The sequence below is a fragment of the Myodes glareolus genome, chromosome 25 (genome assembly GCF_982192425.1).
Source record: "Myodes glareolus chromosome 25, mMyoGla1.1, whole genome shotgun sequence".
Lineage (NCBI taxonomy): Eukaryota > Metazoa > Chordata > Mammalia > Rodentia > Cricetidae > Myodes > Myodes glareolus.
In genome coordinates this window covers 36,440,293-36,460,931 of record NC_142050.1, presented here as the reverse complement: position 1 = coordinate 36,460,931, position 20,639 = coordinate 36,440,293, and the positions used below count along the sequence as shown (strand labels likewise).

The 20,639-nt window shown below is 37.9% G+C and overlaps 1 protein-coding gene across 6 annotated transcripts in view; it reads right to left on the bottom strand.

Annotated features, from left to right (window-relative positions):
- Ubn2 (ubinuclein 2) overlaps positions 1-20,639 on the bottom strand; it is an 83,101-nt gene that overhangs the window by 49,258 nt on the left and 13,204 nt on the right. For 4 of the 6 annotated variants that reach the window (XM_085683502.2, XM_085683498.2, XM_085683497.2 and 1 more), the window contains exons 3-7: positions 15,251-15,352; positions 9,244-9,381; positions 7,087-7,190; positions 6,053-6,548; positions 2,388-2,458 (exon numbers count right to left, since the gene is read on the bottom strand). In XM_085683502.2, coding sequence (XP_085539628.2) covers positions 2,388-2,458; positions 6,053-6,548; positions 7,087-7,190; positions 9,244-9,381; positions 15,251-15,352 — 911 coding nt within the window. The remainder of the gene's footprint in view (positions 1-2,387; positions 2,459-6,052; positions 6,549-7,086; positions 7,191-9,243; positions 9,382-15,250; positions 15,353-20,639) is intronic. The other 2 variants (XM_085683499.2, XM_085683501.2) reach the window with 1 other exon arrangement.

The window sequence follows — 20,639 nt, the reverse complement described above, 5'->3', positions numbered from 1 at the left end:
TGACAGACAGGGAACTCTACTAGTGTGTTTACCTGTGTTGCCAGAGCACAAGGATGGGGCTCTTGATTCTGGAGGTGGAGGGAATAGAGTGAAATGGAAAGAAGGGAGCGAGGGGAAGAGGGAGAGGAAAGAGTTCATCTAGTACAAGGGGAAAGAAAAACTGGCTAGTGAGATCAGATTATGGAATCTGGGACAACTCTGAAGAGCAACAGCTGCACTGTCTAGTGCCTCTGGAGCTTAAAAGCAGTCAGTAAGGGTGGCAACACGGATGTGAAGAGTCATGCACCTCTTTCAAGCACATGCATTCAACTGAAAATCACGGCCCAAACAAAGAACTCTTGTGCCACTCCACGGGAAACACACTGTTCTGTTTGAGTCTACTTTTTAAGTATAACAGATTGTAACTAACTTTAAGTACTGAAAAAACACCCTTTTATATCAAACATCTCTATTATGTATTTAGAAAACAGGAGTCACAGCAACACTATTTGCTTGTATCTGTCTATCTGACATTATAAAATGCCAGAGCAGACCTATTATTTTCATCATACACGTAAAATCTACTACCACATTTTGCCTAGTTCTGCCTGCATTCAAGTGGATTCTTAAATCCTATAACCAGCAGTTTAAACCTATGAGACATCCATTTACAAGCACAGTTTATTTGGCTACAACCTTCAAAATCGCAGCTTTATTAGTATCAAACTCTGAGGGTAAAATTGATAAACCTAAAATTTTGCTCATTTAAAAATAATTCATGTCATATATGAACCTTGATCTTTTTCTCCTAATCTGATTTCTACAGTTTTCATATAAACTAACAGCCAAGATTTCTTTATGTAGTCCTGGAAATCACTTTGTAGAGCTGGCTGTCCTCAAGCTCAGAGATCGACCTGTCTTTACCTCCCAAGTGCTCGGATTAGGTGTGCGTCACCACCCTGCCTGGGCTCCATGAACTTGTGGGGTTTAGGCTAGCCAGGTCACACATAATGGAGCCCAGGGCAGACTGGTCATGCATGGGGTCCAGGCAGCACTGGTCCCAGGAAAAGCCATAAGATGGCACCACCCAGGAACAGACCATCGAAAGGAAATTCCTAACACTTCAGCCATTGTAGATAGGATCACCTGCCAGCATACACCCATCCTTTTCACACAGACATCCCTAGATGGTAATGATAGCTTGAATTTTGCATGAAAATGGAAGGGCTAGAAAACATTATTTTGAGTGAGGTAACCCAGACACAGAAAGACAATTATCACATGTACTCACTCATAGGTGGTTTTTAAACATAAAGCAAAGAAAGCCAGCCTAAAAACCATAATCCTGGAGAATTTAGACAACAATGAGGACACTAAGACAGACTTACATAGATCTAATCTACATGGGAAGTAGAAAGTATAAAAAGACAAGATCTCCTGAGTAAATTGGGAGCATGGGGATCTTGGGGGAGGGTTGGAAGGGGAAGGGGAGCAGAGAAAAATGTAGAGCTCAATAAATACCAATTAAAAAAAATTCAAAAAACAAAAAAAATTTTTAAAATATTAGATGTGTGTGTATACATATGGTACCATGGAGTACCTAAGGAGGCCAGAGGGCAAATTGTAGACTTGGTTCTGTCCTCCAACCATGTGGGTCCCAGGAATCAAACTCAGGTCATCAGATTTGGTGGGAAGCACCTTATCCATTGAGTCATCTCATTGGTTTTCACAGGTCAACTGTGTGTATGCATGTAGCAATTTTTTTTTTTAAGGAAAAGTTTCATATAGCCCAAGCTAGTCTATAACTCTATAACTTAATATTATTCCTGGTCCTTCTGCCTCCATCTCTATAGTGCTGGAAAAACAGGTACCAAATCCATTAAGTTTTATGCAGTCCAGGGTAATCTGATCCAGATCTTGTAAAGTAAAGCCAAGAACTGTACTATTTGAACTCTATCTTCAGTCCCTCCTAATTCACTTACTCAAACTTGTAGTTCTCTTGCCTCAACCTCTTGGTGCTGGGATTAGAGGCATACACCACCACCCTCTACAAAATTTGCATTAATTATTTGTTTATTAATTTATTTGAGATAGAGTGTCAAGTAGTCCAGGCTGGCTTTGAACCCACAATGTAGCTGACTGAGGATTACCTTCAATTATTCATTCCTCACCTCCAAAATGCTGGGATTATAGAGGTGTACCAAACCACACTCAGTTTATGCAAATCCAGGGCTTCCAGCATGCTAAGCAAGCACTTTACGAACTAACTACAGCCTCAGCAGCCTGTAAGGTTTTTTCATTTGTACTCTTTTATTGCAAAAAACAACTTGAATTTAGGGCCTCACAAATGCTTTGCAAGTATATTATTAAGATTATTCCCAGTTCAGGTTTAAAAAAAAATAACTTACTCTAGAAGAATATTATTCATATCTTGTGTGAAGAATTTTTTTCTTCCTTCTTCATCAAAAAGTTTGGCAGCCTAGAGAAACATAAGGAAAACAGACAACATAATTCACAATAAAGTTACTGACATAAATTATCTAACAACAACAATAGTACTACTACTATTAGTAGTATAGTAGTTTACTATTATTTTATTTTATCAGTAAAATACCACAAATTTTGACCCAACCAGGCAAAGCCATTTGAGATCCAAAATCAAACAGATTATCATGCATGTCTGCTACAGTTGGTAATAACTAACACACTTGTGGCTTGAAAAGTACTTGGACACTCAAAATCAGTGCCACTGGGCTAAAGTCAAGTGACAACAGGGCTAGGCTCTTTCTCAGAGAGAAAAAGGAAAAAAAAGGCAAATTTAGACCCAAGAAGTTTTTTAAAAGTAAAGCATACATTGAATTAGTATGATATATGACGGCACATGGAACTAACAGTACCACTTGAGATAGCGCAGCTTCCCAAGAGCCACTTAACTAATAACCACAGGGAAATACTATACTTAAAAAGAGAAACAATGTCAAAATGCATTAGTGCTGCCTATTTCTACACTTGATCGTCATCAGAGGCCATGGAAAGTATGAAGCTGAAAACTGAGTGTCAATCTTGTGATAGATACAATGTTTGCCAAAATGCCTAAACGGACATGGCCTTTGAGTGAAAGAGGTTAAGAGCACTGCCTGCTCTTCCAAAGGTCCTGAGTTCAATTCCCAGCAACCACATGGGGGCTCACAACCATCTGTAATGAGGTCTGGTGCCCTCTTCTGGCCTGCAGGCATACACACAGACAGAATATTGTAAACATAATAAATAAATAAATAAATAAATAAATATTTTTTTAAAAAAGATCTTTCTCTCTCTATTCAAACACACACACATTTATTTATTTAAGCCATAGGCTCCCTATGTAACCCAGCCTATAGTTTGAGCTTAGCAGCCTCCTGAATCAGATTCCAGATTATCACTCCCACCTAAGGATGCTACAGAATCCTGTGATTATGTCCACTTTAAACTTTATAATCTTAAATACTAAATGTGATTAAAAATTTGTCTGGCTGGAGAGAGCTGATACAAGAACTTAAGCAAACCAGAGTCATCTGTACCAAGTTACCTAAGTATTTGACATGCTTTAGATCGAAAGGCAAATCTCCAAGAATATTTCTAGAATGAAGATTAAGTATATTCAGAGGAAATATTCATATACAAAGAAAGCCAGAATGGAAATGAAACTTGAGAAAAATGAAAAATTTAAGTCAAAAAGTTTATCATGAAAGGATACTTACTCATTACAAAGCAAGCAAAAAATGAACATCAAGAAGCTATTTATCAGAAAAATACAAATGTGTGAGCTTAGGAAAAATTTTTATTTCCTGAAGAAAAAGCACTGTCTTATATTTCAAAGTAAAACACAAAGAACTCATAGGTATTGTAAAAGGCCTTTCTTTCGGACCACCAACCAGCTCCCAAATTGTGTATTATTAATTATGAATGTGCAGCCTTATCGTATGCTTATTTCTAGCTAGATCTTGTAACTTAATTTAACCTGTTTCTCTTCATCTACTTTCGCCTCAGGGCTTTTTACCTTTGTTTCATACTGTATGTCCTACATTGTACCTGGCTGGCTAGCAGCTGCTTGGCTAAATTTGAGCAAGGTCTGCCAAAATTGAACACAAAATATTCTATACCTCAGATAAAGGGGGTACGTGTGAGACTGGGTTTGTAGCTAATCAAACTAGCAAATGAGTTCAAATATGAGGAGAAACCCATGACAGCTATCATGGTGGGAAAGAACTAATGCTAACTATAATTGCTGATTAGCTAGAAAAGCAGATCATAAATTAACTAGGGGTTCGTAATGTCACTCAGTAGTAGAACTCTCTCTTTTTTTCCTAGATAGGTTTTTTTGTATAGTCCTGGTTGTTCTGGAACTTGCTCTGTGGACCAGGCTGGCCTCAAACTCACAGAGATCTGCCCGCCTCTGCCTCTCGAGTACTGAGATTAAAGGCGTGAGACACCAACACCTGGCTAGAGGTAGAACTCTTGCCTAGGATATATGAAGTCAAGGACTTGATCCCTTGGAACTGCAAAAATAATTAACAAAATAAAACTACGTTAAAATAGTTTGAAGCAATCACGTCCAAGTACACGTCCACAACACAATATTCACTCCTTTCTCTACACTGCTTACTTTGTATGTGTCTGCAGTTAATAAAAAATTTATTAGGAGGGACTGGAGTAGTGGCTCAGCAGTTGAGAGCATTGGTTGCTCTTACATCAGACCAAGGTTCAATTCCCAGTGCCCACACAGTGGCATGTCATTGCTGCCTATAACTCCAGTCCTTGGGGATCCGTTGGCACCAAAAATATATAGTGTGTCTGTATACCAGTGTGTATACAGACATATATAGTGTATCTGGTATACAGACACACATGTAAGCAAAACACTTCATACACATAAAATAAATTCTAAAAAAATTTATTATGAAATCTATATAAAATGATATTTGTAAGGTAGGGTTTGTAAGATGGATCAGTGGTAAAAGCAAATGCTACCAAGCCTGACAACCTGAGTTTGAGTTCCAAAACCCACATGTTGGGAAATGGATTCCTGCAAGTTGTCCTCTGACCTCCACATGTGCACTATGAACATATGGGTGCATGCACACACACATATACACACAACCAAATATGAAGAAAAATCTATAAGGTAAACTGAAACAAAAAGAATCAACTCCAGAGCTTAGAATGAGTGGTAGTGACCATCTACCATGTATATGACATTAGGCTCTATCCCTAGCACTTAGAATGAGTGGTAGTGACCATCTACCATGTATATGACATTAGGCTCTATCCCTAGCACTTAGAATGAGTGGTAGTGACCATCTACCATGTATATGACATTAGGCTCTATCCCTAGCACTAGAATAAGTGGTAGTGACCATCTAACATGTATATGACATTAGGCTCTATCCCTAGCACTAGAATAAGTGGTAGTGACCATCTAACATGTATATGACATTAGGCTCTATCCCTAGCACTAGAATAAGTGGTAGTGACCATCTAACATGTATATGACATTAGGCTCTATCTCTAGCACTAGAATAAGTGGTAGTGACCATCTAACATGTATATGACATTAGGCTCTATCCCTAGCACTAGAATAAGTGGTAGTGACCATCTAACATGTATATAACATTAGGCTCTATCTCTAGCACTAGAAGAAAAAAAAAATACCAAATGTATAGTATAGCCATGTTAAAACTGAAGCTACTTAAGCCAGACGGTAGTGGCACACACCTTTAATCCCAGCACTCAGGAGACAGAGGCAGGCGGATCTCTGTAAATTCAAGTCCAGCCTAGTATAATAGTGAGTTCCAGGACAGGCTCCAAAGATACAGAGAAACTGTGTCTTGAAAAACCAAATATATATTTGGATAACATATATATTTTTAATATATTTATAATAATATATAAATAATATGTATTATAAATATATACATTATCCAATGTCTATAAGAGGCTATGGAAAAATAAGTTGTTGCGACTGTGGGTTGTTTTTGTTGAAAACTTTAAATTATATGTTTGTGCAGTGAATAAAAACCAAGAGCATCATTACACTTACTACACGAAGGTCCTCAATGCGTTTCTCAAGGAGCACAGGTAGACCATCTGGAAGTGTAGGTACCACCTTGGGTAGAACCTGAGAGGTTAAGGTGGGTTGAGTGGTGTTTCCATTTTCTCCCCCTGACTCAGAGAGGGGGCTACCATCAGAAGCAGCATCCAGTAATCTGTCAAAGTCAAAGTCATCTAGCATCTCGAGGGCATTCTCAGCTTCCTGAAACAATTCATGTTCATTTGTGCTAACAAAAATAGGGAGGTCTGGATCAGCACTGTTCAGACCTAAGTCCGAGATGTCATCCCCCAGGGCCGTGGCAGCACAAGAGGGCTTGGTCAGAAAGGAAGTGGTTAGGGTCACAGGGACTTTAGGGTTAGATTCCTTCTTTAATGCATCCTTCTCTTTTTGAAATTTTCGTATCATGGCAGCCAAAGAAAGGGAATCTTTATATCGCTTCTTCTTTTTTTCAGACTTGTGTGAATTGAGAGCCACAACTCTGTGAAGGAAAAAATACTGGTTAGGCTGTGTCATTTTAAAAGTTAATCCCGTATGTCAATGAATAAAATAATTAAAATAATCCAGTGAGAGATGGCAGAACAAAATCATCTTTTTAGTTTCTTATTAGATTACAATTTCATGATAGCACCGTCTACAACATCTTCTGGATATGTGACAGGTTTCACACAGCCTATGCTGGCCTCAAACCCTTATATACATAGTTCAGGATGTCCTTCAACCTCTGCTTCAACCTCCCAAGTCCTAGAAATACAGATTTGTGCCACCTCATTTGGTTTAACCTGGTTTTTCAAGATTAAAAAATTGTAATAAACAATGAAAAATCTGTAAGTGTAACTGAAACACTAAGTCTCTAAGATGACAAAGCCTCTTGTTTATTAATAGTACCACAATATTATTAAAATGCAGTAGATCATTATCAAATTAGACAACTAAATACATTAGTGGTGAATATATATTTCTAAAAGGAAACCATAATATTGTGATGCTAATTTCCTATTAGTCTTAGTTTAGCATACCCCAGTTGTTTGGGCACTTTTTTCCTTGGCTTCTTCTCTTTTTCCCCTTCCTCTTTCCGCTTCCGCTTCTTTACCTCAATATCATCTTCTTTTATTTTGGGAACCTGCAAAATGATAAGAGAATATGTCATTTATCCGGATTTTTCCTCTTTGATGTTAGCAACAGAGTCCAAGGCAGTGGTCTTTTACAGTGTCTGTTAGAATTACTTGGTCAAAGTATAAGATCTTAGGGATCGATGTTTTCACTGCTACTGTTGTGTATGTGTTTAGGTGTGTGAGTACTGATGCCTGTGAAGCCAAAAAACATGGGTGTCGTGGGTGTCTTCTTCACTGTTCTCTATCTTATTTCAAACAGGATTTTCATAGCACATGGAGCTCACCAATTAAGCTAGACTCAAGATATCCCAGACCCAAGCAAGTCCAGATATCCTTCTGTCTGTGCCTTCCGCGTTTGAATTGCAGATGTATGCCACCATGCTAGGCTTTTAGATAGGCACTGGGAATCCAAATTTGGGTGAGATGAATTGAGCCATATCACCAGTCTCTCAACTGTGACTTTGATTCAGCTCACTGGGGCCTTAGAGTTTACAGTTTAAATAAGACTTTTAATTATTCTGGTACAAATAAAGTCTCTGACCCCACAGCAGGAAACACCTATGAACAATATTCATTTCTCAGCTATAGTACAACAACAGAAGTCATTACAAATTAAATCTGAGGGAAGTTAAAGGTTATGAAAGGGTCTTCTATGGAAAATCCTACTTTTTGTTTGTTTGCCTGCTTTGTTGTTTTAAGTTTTGGAGACAAGGTCTCACTATAGCACTGTCTGGCTGTGTAGACCAGGCTGACCTTGAACTCACTAAGATCCCCCTGCCTCTGCTTCTCAAATGCTGTGATTAAAGACTGTGTGTGTTTGTTTTTAAATAGTGTAGTGATCAATTCCAGGGCCTTGTACATAGGAAGTAAGCATTCTACCATTAAGCCATAGCCCATGCCCACACCAACATAATTTTAAACATATAATTAAGTAAAATTTCACTAAACAATAGTATTTTACTTTTCCTTATGTCCACAGTTATGGCACAAATAATATTCAAAATATCTAACCTGAGGCCAAGTGTGGTGGTACATGCCTTTAATTCCAGCACTCATAAGGTAGAAGCAGGTAATTTCTGTTAGTTTAAGGCCACCCTGTGCAATGATATTTCATTTGTATTTTAATAAATAGGGCTTGCCTGAAGACTAGAATGCAAAACAGCCACACTAGTCAGCCATACAGGCCAGGCAGTGGCACACCTCTAATCCGAGCAGTCACACTAGTTAGTCATAGAGGTGGTGTTGCAAGCCTTTAATCCTAGCACTAGAGAGGTGTATAAGGATGGATGAGACAGGAACTCACTCTCTTTCAGTCTGAAGATTTCATAGAGGTTAAGAGCTCTCTACTGTCTAGTGGTTTGGCTGCTTTGCTGATCTTCAGATTGAACCCCAATATCTGTCTCTGTTTTTTTCTTTAATTTTATGATTTATTTATCTTTCATTTTATGTGCATTGGTGTGAAGGTATCAGATCCCCTGGAACTGGATTTTCAGACAGTTGTGAGCTGCCATGTGAGTGTTGGGAATTGAACCAGCACTCTGGAAGAGCAGTCAGTGCTCTTAACTGCTGAGCCATTTCTCAGCCCCCCTGTATCTGGGCCCCCTGTATCTGGGTTTTTATTATTTGTGCTACAATCTTCATTTATACAGCGAGTTCCAGGACAGCCAAGACTATAATGAGACATCAAAAAAAAAAAAAAAAAAGGATCTTTTGGGGGCCAACAAGATGGTTCAGCAGGTAAAAATGCTTGCCATGCAAACCTGATGGCTTGAGTACAGTCCCTAGAGCTCACAGTGGAAGGAGAAATCCAATTCCCAAAAATATGGTATACATATGCCCATACTCACACATACTCATCATATATACACATATAATAATAATGAAAAAGGAACAATCAAAAAATATCCTGGTCTGATGGTGTAACCTAGAAGAAGAATGCTTATTTTGCATATAAGAACTCCCAGGCTCAAATTTTAGCATAGCAAAAATATAAACAAAATAAAAGAAAAAGTATATTACATTAATTCTATGTTCTCCTTACTGATGAGATGTCAAACTCACCTTGGGTGGCTTGTGCTTTTGGTTATCTGTAATATCATCTTCCTCAGTATCTGACGTTTGGCGAAACTGAAGAGTGCCAGTGTTGATATAGAAGCCTCCATATTTTGTTGTTAGAGAAGCAGGGACTAATTCGTCATACTAGAGCAAAAAAAGTATCAAATATATTCTCTTGTCTATAATTATAAAAACATGTCAAAGAATAGCATTTACTGACAATTTCCTTAAATACTAACTGCAAATGCAGCAATCCCACTACTGGGCACACTCCCAAAAGACATGAAATCAGTATGCCAAAGAAATGCGAAGCTTCTTTGCTTACAGCAGCATCATTTGTAAAAGCCAAAACACCAAGCAACCTAAGTGTCCATCAGTAACTGAATGAAATATTAAAATGTGGTATATTTATTTATACAACAAAACATTATTTGGCATTGTAAAAGAAAGTCAGAGCTGGGCTTGGTGACATATGCCTTTAATCCCTTTAATCCCACCACTAGGGAGGTGAAGGTAGCTGGATTCTCTGAGTTCAAGGTCGGCCAGGTTAATATAATGAGTTCAGGACAACTAGAGCTAGAGAGCAAGACCCTGTCTTAAAGACAAACAAAGGCCAAAAAACACTGCCACTTGCAATATGTAAGGAAATGAGCCAGCACAGAGAGATCAGTATCACATACTATCCTTCGTATATGGACTCTAAATATGTTCAGTTCAAAAAGGTACAGAGTACAATGTTATAGAGTAGAGGTTTGGGATGAGGGCAGAAAGGAATGAGGGAGATACTCGTTAACTATCTTTATATTTCAAAATAGCTAGGAGGAGGTTTTTAATTTTTCTTACACGGAGAAACCCCATCTTGAAAAAAAATTGTGGTTTTTTTTTTTTTTTTTTTTTGGTTTGTTTGGTTTTGGTTTTTCGAGACAGGGTTTCTCTGTAGCTTTGGAGTCTGTCCTGGAACTGGCTCTTGTAGACCAGGCTCTGCTTCCCGAGTGCTGGGATTAAAGGCTTAACAGGCTTAGGCCACCTCCGTCATTGGCCTTGAACTCACAGAAATTTGTCTCGGCCCTGAGTGCTGAGATGAACTAGGTGATTTTTAAAAGAGCAAAGACAAAAGGTTACTAACTGTAGAAATCAACTTATACCTACAAAATTCATCCTTATTAAAGTAGCAGCTTTCAAATTTTCTGCATTCCAACGCAGGTATAAAAATAAATACATATCAAAACCTAGCATGTACACACACAATGAAAATGGCATCATCTATGTTAGTTTTCTTTGAAATACTACTAGTCAGGGCTGGAGAGATGTCTTGGCAGTTAAGAGCACTAATTTGACAGATCTGATTCCCAGGGCTCACATGGTGGTTCACAACTATTTCTGTGGTCCCAAAGGATCTTATGTCTTCTTCTGACCTCCAGGCATCAAGCATGCATGTTGTGACACACACAGGCAAAACACTCATACACATAATAATAAAATAAATAACCTCTAGTCACATGGTCTAAATTGATACATAATTCATATATTAGTTGCAAAATTAAATCTGAAAAGTACTTTATTCAAATACTACAAATGATATTAAAAACATTATTGATGAAGTCTACTATATGGTTTCCACTATAAGGCAGTCTTAAATTAAAAGTCAAAACTGAACTGGGTAGTGGTGATGTCTTTAAGTCCAGTACTTGGGAAGCAGAGGCAAGAGGATTTCTGAGTTCAAGGCCAGCCTGGTCTACTGAGCAAGTTCTAGGACAGCCATAGCTACACAGAGAAACCCTATCTTAGACACACTCCAATCAAAAAAAAAAAAAAAAAAGTCAAAACTGAAGACATTAGAGGTTGCCAGAGATCAGGATGGGAAGGATGAACAGGCAGAGTACAGAGAATTGTTAGAATGAAACTACTTTGCATGGTGCTCTAATGGTGGAGATATAGCAGTAAACATTTGTCTCAATCTACAGAATCTGTCATACCAGCAGATATAAACTATGAACTTAGGTGATAACAGTGTATTGGTGTAGGTTCATCAACTGTAATAGGTGTACCTCATTGGTACAGTATGTTGACAGCAAAGGAATGTTTGTATGCTTTTGTCTTTTTAGGGTGAATATGTTGGGTATATGGTATGTGTGCATCAGGGTGGCTATGGAAGTTTTTTGTACTGTCTGTTCAGTTTCGCTGTGAATCTAAAACTGTTCAAGCTGGGTGTGGTGATGTAGGGAGATCTCTGTGAGTTCGAGGTTGGCCTGCTCTACATAGTACCGTAAGACCCTATCGCAAAACTGAAAAATAAAAACCTGTTCTAACAATTTATTAACTTAAAAAAGTTTAGTAATAAGTTCATTAACTTTAAAAAGCTATTATGAGTACCTGCAATTTCCGTTACTGAATTTCCTTTTGGGTAAGTCAGAGTTTTAAATCTACATATTAGCATTATTATGAATGTTTGATACTTGTTAAAGCTCTTTTCCATATTTAAATTCACTTTATTTGAATCTCAAAGTAATTCTGGGAGATAGTAATTGTACAGAAAACTGGGTGACACTAACATATGTTTTCTTAACCAAATGTCAAATTAGTAACTTATATAAACCTAGAACCTAGGACTTTCACACTGAGTTCCAAATAACAGTCAATATTCTAGACAGAAACATCCCAGCCTTAATTTGCCAATTGCTTACAGTTCAAGGCCTCTCTACTCTAAAGGGCACTGCTAATATGACTAAGATACCACAAGTGAACATGATGTACAGTGTGCATCATGTTGACAATCATTCCAATCACTCTGTTACCAGTTTAAACTGTCTGTTACCATCTATGCAATCAAATACTGACTGTGTCACCCACCATGTGAAACCTATACTAATTTGTGAATCATGAAATTTTAACTAATGTCATTTTCTGAATACCCCAAGTAATCACTGCACATTGCAGAAGATAACATAATCCTAGAGTCATGTGGGAGTCCCCTCTGTGTGCTGTGATTACCATTAATGAAGAAAGAAACTGCTTTGGTCCTATAGCAAGGTAGAACTTAGGTAGGCAGGGAAAGCTAGGCTACATGCTGGGAGGAAGAAGGGTGGAGTTAGAGAGACACCATGGAGTCGCTGCCAGACATGCCAAAACTTTGCTTGTAAACCAATGTCACGTGGCAATACACAGATTAATGGAGATGGGTTAAATTAATATGTAAGAGTTAGCCAAAAAAAGCTAGAGCTAATGGGCCAAACAGTGATTTAAATAATACAGTTTCTGTGTGATTATTTCGGAGCTAAGCGGTTAGGAACCAACAAGTGGCCTCCTGCTACGCTAGAGGATATCATAATCCTAGGCATTAGAGTAATGTAATATCCAGATAAAAATGGAAGAACATAGACCTTACCAACATGACAAGCCTTAATTCATGTGCTACAAGACAGAGTAAGAATAATTCTTATACGATGTCCTAAATTCATCTTCTTTTCATAACAGAAAATAGATGCTAGAGCCAAAGTTACAAATTTGATCAAAACATACTGGTGATAAAGGATGTTGCTTAAGATACCACCATTGTAGTAAGGCATGCAACAATAACAAACTAAGTCTGTCTTTTAGGGATCTGCCAAAAAGACTACCTGGCTCCCGTTTTAAAAATCATTTCAAAATATACCGCCCAAAAAAGAAATTCAGTATGTGCCCATTACTAACAAATTCCATAGCTAGCAATCTGCCTCAACCATATATTTAAACTCTATAAAATACCTAAATATACATTTATTTAAGTAGAACAGAAGATGCAACAGAAGATGATCAACTACCACTACCTGCAAACACATAACCCTGAGAATTAAAATTACATTAATTAAAATCAGCATATCTATGCACTAATGGATAAATACCATAAAAATGTTGAATTGCAATAAAGAACATTTAAAATATATTTTTTTAAAAAGATATACATGTTGAATGTTTATTAGATACAGAATTTCTTGATTACAAAAGAAGTTTCATATTTACTTTCTGATGGATGGCATTTGGGGAATATTTTACCTTGTACTTCATAATGATCTTGGGCTTTATTGCTGAGTTATAAGCATAAATGATTCGTTTATGTATTGTATTTTGTATATGTGTATACGAGGGTGCACACGCCTGTGCATGAGTGTATGGAGGCCAAAGGTCTATGTCAGGGATCTTCTTCAGTCTCTCTTCATCATTTTTTTTTCAAGACAGGGTCTCTCACCAAACCTGGAACTCTCTGATTTGTTCAGACTAACTGATTGGTGAGCCCCCGAATTTGCCTGCCCAGTGCTGTGCACTGCAGTGCCTAGCTTTTATGTGGGCACCGGAGATCCAAATTCAGGTTCTCATGCTTGCATGGAAGGCCCTTTTTCAACTGAACCATCTCCATAAATAATTCTTTTAAAAGCTAGAAAAATAAACCAAAGAAAACCAAATAACAAAAAATTTCCTGTTTAAGTCTTATATCCAGAAATGCTAGTTCAATAAATCGTAGTTAAGACAAGCGTATCAGGGTGGCTGGAGAAATGGCTCAGTGGTTAAAAACACATATTGTTCTTAGAAAAAACCCAAATTCAATCCATGTCACCCACATCAGGCAGCTCATAACTTTCTGGAACTCCAGTTTCAGGAAGCTCACACCTCACTGACCTCCTTGAGCACGTACACACACATAAATAATAAAAATTTTTAAAAATTAAGACAAGCATATCAATATTTTCCATCCTTGATTAAACTTCATATAATTATTTTCAGCATTTGGTTAGAACTCTATTCCTTTTCCCATATATGTCCTTATATGTGATTAGTGACTGTGCTCATGTGCGAGAAAGTGCAGGTCCTTGTGTCCGTGATGTACTTATGTGTGTTTATTGACAATGTGTGCTCATGGTTTTTGTTTAGCTTTTTTGTTTTTTGGTTTTTTTTTTTTAAGACAGTGTTTCTCTTTGTAGCCCTGGCTATCCTGGAACTCACTCTGTAGACCAGAGATCTGCTTGCTTCTGCCTCCTGAACGTGGGAATTAAAGGTGTGTGCCACCACTGCCCAGCAGTGTGCTCATGTTTATAAACAGGTCCCAGAATGCCCTCAAATTGCTATGTACTCAAGAATGATCTTGAGCTTCTGATTTCTCTGTGTCTACTTTACCATACTGGGACTGCAATGTATAACACTATGCTTTTATCCTTTTTTTAAAAAACTTTACTTCTTGCTGGGCGGCAGTGGCTCATACTTTTAATCCCAGCACTCAGGAGGCAGAGGCAGGTGGATCTCTGTGAGTTACAGGACAGCCAGGACTATACAGAGAAACCCAAACTAGAAAAACTAAACCAACCAAACAACCAAACAAAAATTATTTCTCAGTTTGGGCAAGGAGCAATGATTTCTCCAGGAATTAATGCTAACTATGCACCTGAAAATAAGCAACTATTAGTCTCAAAGATTCTCACAGGACCTGAAAACACAGAAAGCTATATATAATGGTCTACCACTTTATTGGCAAATCAGAACTTGCTGGCCTAGCTCAGCCTAACAGTTTGTTACCCCAACTGCCAAAAATGAATTTTGCGTTTTTTAAGTGGTAGGAAAAACATCAGATTAAGTATTTTATGATGCATGAAAATTACATGAGTTTAAATTTCACAGTCTATCAGTAAAGTTTACTTTTAACACTGCCACATTAATTCACTTACATAATCTCTATGACTGCTCACATGCTACAGAAGGAAAATAGCTGTAACAGATACCAGATGGCCACAGTCTAAAATATTTACCACATGGTCCTTTAGAGATAGTTTGCCAAAACCTGGCCTATGATAGCAATATAGTAACAACTTACCATGAACAAGTCAACATTAAAAAATGTAAATCTATAGTATTTTTTAAAAAAAACTTCAAGTTATAAAAACAGCTTTAAAGGGTACAAATAAAAATATGTTGAAATATTTTAAGTTACTTCGTCTTGACTTCTATTGCCAAGAGCTTACTGCTATATTAAAGATATACTACTCACAGCCTCTGAGTTATCAATAAATGGATCTGTTTCATCATAGCCAAAGCCTATATCAATTAAATCTTGTAGCCGATCCTTCCGGTGTTTATGGGCTTTCCCACCCTGCAAAGAAGAAATAGATACATCAGACTTATTCAATACCTGTACTGTTTCCATAAATTTAAAAAAAAGACCTAGTAGAAGAATTAATTTTAGTAGAGAAACCTTCTGTAGGCATCTGGGTCTCCCCACACCTTGCATGCATATTGCACTTAGTGACTGCTTCCTTGGAGTACAAGCCAGACAAAGTGGTTATATGGTGGGAAATCTGTTAACACTTCCACAACCACACAGTCGGCACTAACAATGGTAAAACAAATAGATGACATCTATCTTTGACACAGTGAAAATTACCTTCCAACTCTGTAGTCTTCCTTTCAAAAACCTGTAACCCTTTTTCAGTCATGAGGCTACAAAATAAGTGGTCAGTGTTCTTCAAAGTCATCATGATTAAGAAAGCCAAAGAATATATTAAAAACCAGTCACTCTTGCTGAGCAGAGTGGCACACGCCTTTAATCCACATAATTGGGAGGCAGATTCATGTGGATCTCTGTGAGTTCAAGGCAGCCTGATCTACATAGTGAGTTCTAAGACAGAAAAGAAAAACAGCTAATCTAGATAAGCCTAAGGAGAGAACTCATTCTCAGAGCTATCCTCTGACCTCTGCATTTGCCACCTGCTTGTGAAGGTGGCTCATGTGCAGGCACTAAATAAAAATTAATTCTTTAAAAATAATTCTTTATCTTATATGTAGGACTGTCTTGCCTGCTTATACGTATGTGCACACGTTCATGCTTGGTTTCCCGCAGAAATTGAAGAGGACACTGGATTTCCTGAAATTGGAGTTAATTATGTGTGCTAAGAACCTAACCTGCATTCTCTGTAAGATAAACAAGGGATCTTAACTAACCACTAAGCCATGTCTCTCCAGCCCTCTTTTTTTATTTTCTTAAGACTTCTTCTTTGTTTTTATGTATGTGTGCCTGTGTGTGAATATGTGTGTGTATATATACATGTATGTATGTATGCATGTGCAAGTGCCCTCAGAAGCCAGAAGAGGGCATCAGATCCTCTGGAACTGGTATTACAGAGTTGTGAGCTCCCTGATGTGGATACTGGGAACCAAATTCAGATGGTCTGCAAGAGCACTTACATGCTCTTAACCACTGAGCCAACTCTCCAGTTCCCAAAAATTACTCTTAAAGTTATATCTAAATGTTATATAATTACACACATAAGCACATACAGGAATATGAAAAACAAGCATGTACAGGAACTGGTAATTCAGATCAAGATCTGTGGTCTAGCCTATTCTCAAGTGTGCTGTGCCAAGATCTATTCTCCAGCTTTGATGATGGCAGTTATGTGAGTATCTAGCTGGGTGATGAGCATAAGAGTTTCTTCTACTGTATTTGAAACTTGTGAACCTATAATTATTTTTAACTGCAAAGTTTCTAAACCAAAACAAACTAGTTCTTGGAGATTGCATTATTCAAGTTATACTTTACTTTGACCCCAGCATAAAGAACAGCATAAATATATAAATATATAATATTAATAAGTATATAAAATATAATGAACAGCATAAAGAGTTCATTATACCTCAAATACAAAATATTACTTGAACTCAAAGTTCCATATAAGCTTGGGATAAGTAGTTTCAACAGGAAGCAGGCTTCCTCTGGTACCATGAACAAAAGTATGTACGTTCTGTTTCCAAGGCTCATTTTGAATATTCACATTTACAGATTTAAATCCAAAAATGATTTTTAAGCATCCTTGCACCATCTCCCCATCCTGTTTCTCTTTGTAGTCAGGGATGGAGGAAATGAATGCATGAAAAGGAAGAAGAGGAAGATGAAATTGTTGACAAGGGCCTACAAACATGTTCCTTCTAAGCCACAGTGGGCTTTGCAGAAAGGTTGAAAGGAATATGTGAATCTCTACTGTCACTTAGCTCCAGTTCTCACAGTGTGGACTTCAATGCAAATTAAATGTTTAAAGATTGATACATTTTTAAAAATTTTATTTATACAGTGTTCTGCCTACATGTCTACACACCAGAAGAGGGCAGCATATCTCATTATAGATGGCTGTGAGCCACCATGTGGTTGTTGGAAATTGAGGACCTCTAGAAGAGCAGTCAGTGTTCTAAACCCTTGAGCTATCAACCCAGACCCAGGATTGATACATTTAATGCAATGTATCTTTAATAAAAACTAAATGCAAAGAAATTGGTGCTTGAGGGAGAAAAGGGCTGCATTGGAATAATGAGCAATGCCTCTAAGGCAGTGCCCTCCCTTCAGGATAACTTCCAAAGGTAATTCTAACTAAATGCTGTTTGGCATATATACTGACACTGAAATATCCAACATTTCTCAATCACCCTCCAAAAAACTTTTCTCCCCACTCTCCAAAAAACCCTCAGTGGGGAATGGTTAAATCAAATGGGAGTAACGATACCTATTTCATCTACTACATTATAAACCTTAAGATTTTAGAAAACTAGAGAAGGATAGGACTGTTCAAACACTGCTGGAAAGACCTCATTAACAAACTTTTTTGGAAAGCAACCTGAAAGCCTCTGTAAAACATTTAGTAATACATTTACATTTTTCTTCTTTTGCTTATTTCCCAAATTTTCTATGAATCATTACTATCAAAATGAAAATGTATTTAAAAAACTTTAAAAATTTTTATCTGATAAATAGAATTACATACTATTTTTCAAACCACTACTTAAGATTTGAGAGTATCTGTTAAGGGCTTGGGGTTTAGCTCAAAGGCAGACGGCATGTTTAGCACATGTGTAGTCCTGGGTTCTATTGGAACTTAAGCTATAGAGAGCATGCCTGCAATTCTAGTCCTTGGGAAGCAGAGACAAGAAGACTGAAAATCTGAAGCCACTCTTCTACACAGAAAGAAAGCAATATGCTAAAATAGCAGATACGATTTAAGTTCTTTTAAAGCTTTTATTTATTTTTTATTTCATGCACCTGAGCGTTTTGCTGCATGTATATGTGTACCATGGGCATTTGTGGTGCTCACAAAGTCCAGAAAGTGGCACCAAATTCTCTGAAACTGCCATAAATGTGTTGGAAACTCAACCCAGGTCCTTTCCAAGAGCCGCAAGTGCTCTTCATCACTGAGCCATCTTTCTGGAAGTTACAGAGCCTGTGGGGTCACTTTTTAGCTAGAGCCTTCAACTCAGTGTCACAATTCAAACCAGTGTCACCACTGCCACATGTCTCTGGATTAGCTTCTCCCACACAGTACCCCATTGGTCTCAGGCTTACTGTACTGAGCTAATGACATGATTCAGAGGTTAGAGGAGCCTGCACACAAATTCAATCCCCAGATTCCACTCACAGCAGGAGAAATACGGCTCCCAAGACCTATCCTCTGACCTGCACCTACTAAAGGCACACATACTTTATTACCTGATAAATTAGAAGAGTGAAAACAGCAAGTGTTAACAAGGAGATGGAGGAAGTCAACATCTCCTATTTCATTTATGGAGACAACATGGGATATAATAGGCAGCTGTAAAATCCTACTCTTACAATCTCAGCACCTAGGGAAGCTGGGGCATGAAGATCCTGAGTTTGAGACTAGCCTTGGCTATAGAGTAAGATACTGCCTCAGAAACAACTACAACAACAAAACAGGACAGCCAAAACAACACAGACCCTGTCTCAACAAAACAAAATCAACCAACCAAAGTCATACAGGCGCTTTGTAAGAATGGACACAGTGTTATACATGTTTGCAACAGTGCAGAGAGGAAAAGTGGAGACAGATTTCAGAACTCACTGGCCAGCCAGTCTAGCCCATCAGTTAAGTGAAAGAGCCTGCCTCAGTAAGGTCCTTAAGCTTTCACACACACGAGAGCACACATGTGCACACAACAAACACAAACATACATATCACATAAAAGAGAGAGTGCACAATAAAAAATGTATCTTTTCCTTTCACTTTCTTTCTATGTCGGTGCACAACACAACACACACACATGGAAGCCAGAGAACAAACTACAAAAGTTGGTTTTCTTCTTCTACCATGTAGGTTCCAGGGAACAAACTCAGGTCATCTGGCTTGGTAGCATGTGCATTTTCCTGCCAGCCATTTAATGCCCACACATTGTTTAAAGGTAAGTATTACATCAAGGAGTAGTGTATGCCTTTAATCCCAGCACTCAGGAGGCAGAGGCAGGTGGAACTCTTGAGTTCGAGGCCAGCCTGGTCTAAAGACAGAGTAAGTTCCAGGGCAGCCAGGGCTACACAGAAAAACCTTGTCTAGAAAAAAAAAGAAAAAAGAAAAAGGTTAAGTTGTTACTACAAAGCCCCATGCTAGTCTTGAACTTACTATATAGCTCAAGAGTGACCTGAATAACTGTGACAACCTTCCTGCTTCAGCATCCAAGTTCTGATTACAGGTATGAGCCACCACAGTCAAACTGAAAATATATGTTAATATAAAATGTATGCTATGATTTTTTAGAGCAGCTCTATGGGTAATAGTCAAAACTGAAGAATCGGGGCCAGTGAGATGGCTCTGCATGTGGAGACACTCTGCAGACAAGTCTGGTGACTCAAGTTTGGTCCGCGAAACTGATTCCTGAAGGTTATCCTCTGACTCCCACACATGAGCAGAAAATAGAAAAATACACTTTATAAAAAATAAAAAATCCCAAACTCTGAAAACATCACAATATCCTTCACGTGCTGAATGAATAAAACACTGGAAGATCCACTGACACAGGAGACACACAGATGGCTCTCAAAGGCACCATGCTAAACCAAAGAAGCCATACACAGGCAAGGAAATTCCAGAAAAACAAAAACCTACAGAAACAAAAACAAACCAGAGGTTGCCAAGGATGTAGAGGACAGTCTGAAGATATACAAACTTTGTGAGGAGATGAAACTGGCCTGTGCATGACTGGAGAGACTTACAAACTGCACGCACTTATGAAAACTCACCAAGTTGTACAACTACAATTGTTAAGCTGTAGTTAAATGATACTTCAATAATTTTGGCCTTCAAAGTCTGTCACTGTTCTTTTATTTTCTTTCTTCTCTACCTTCCTTCTCAATCTCTCCGCTTTAATTTTTTAATTTTTGCCAGAGTTCAGGTAAAACCAAGATTATTTCTGCTTCAAGAATTAGTATTTCTACTTCAAGTCTCTCTTAAGAGACTTTGTTTAAAAGTTGGGTCACACCTCCAGCTTCCTTCCCATTCTGTCCAGTCTAAAAAGCTGGCCATTGTTTTGACCCAAATGTATTCAATCCCTTGGCCTGTCTCATTTCCCTTAAGTTTACCATTACCACATCTAATGACTATCTCTAT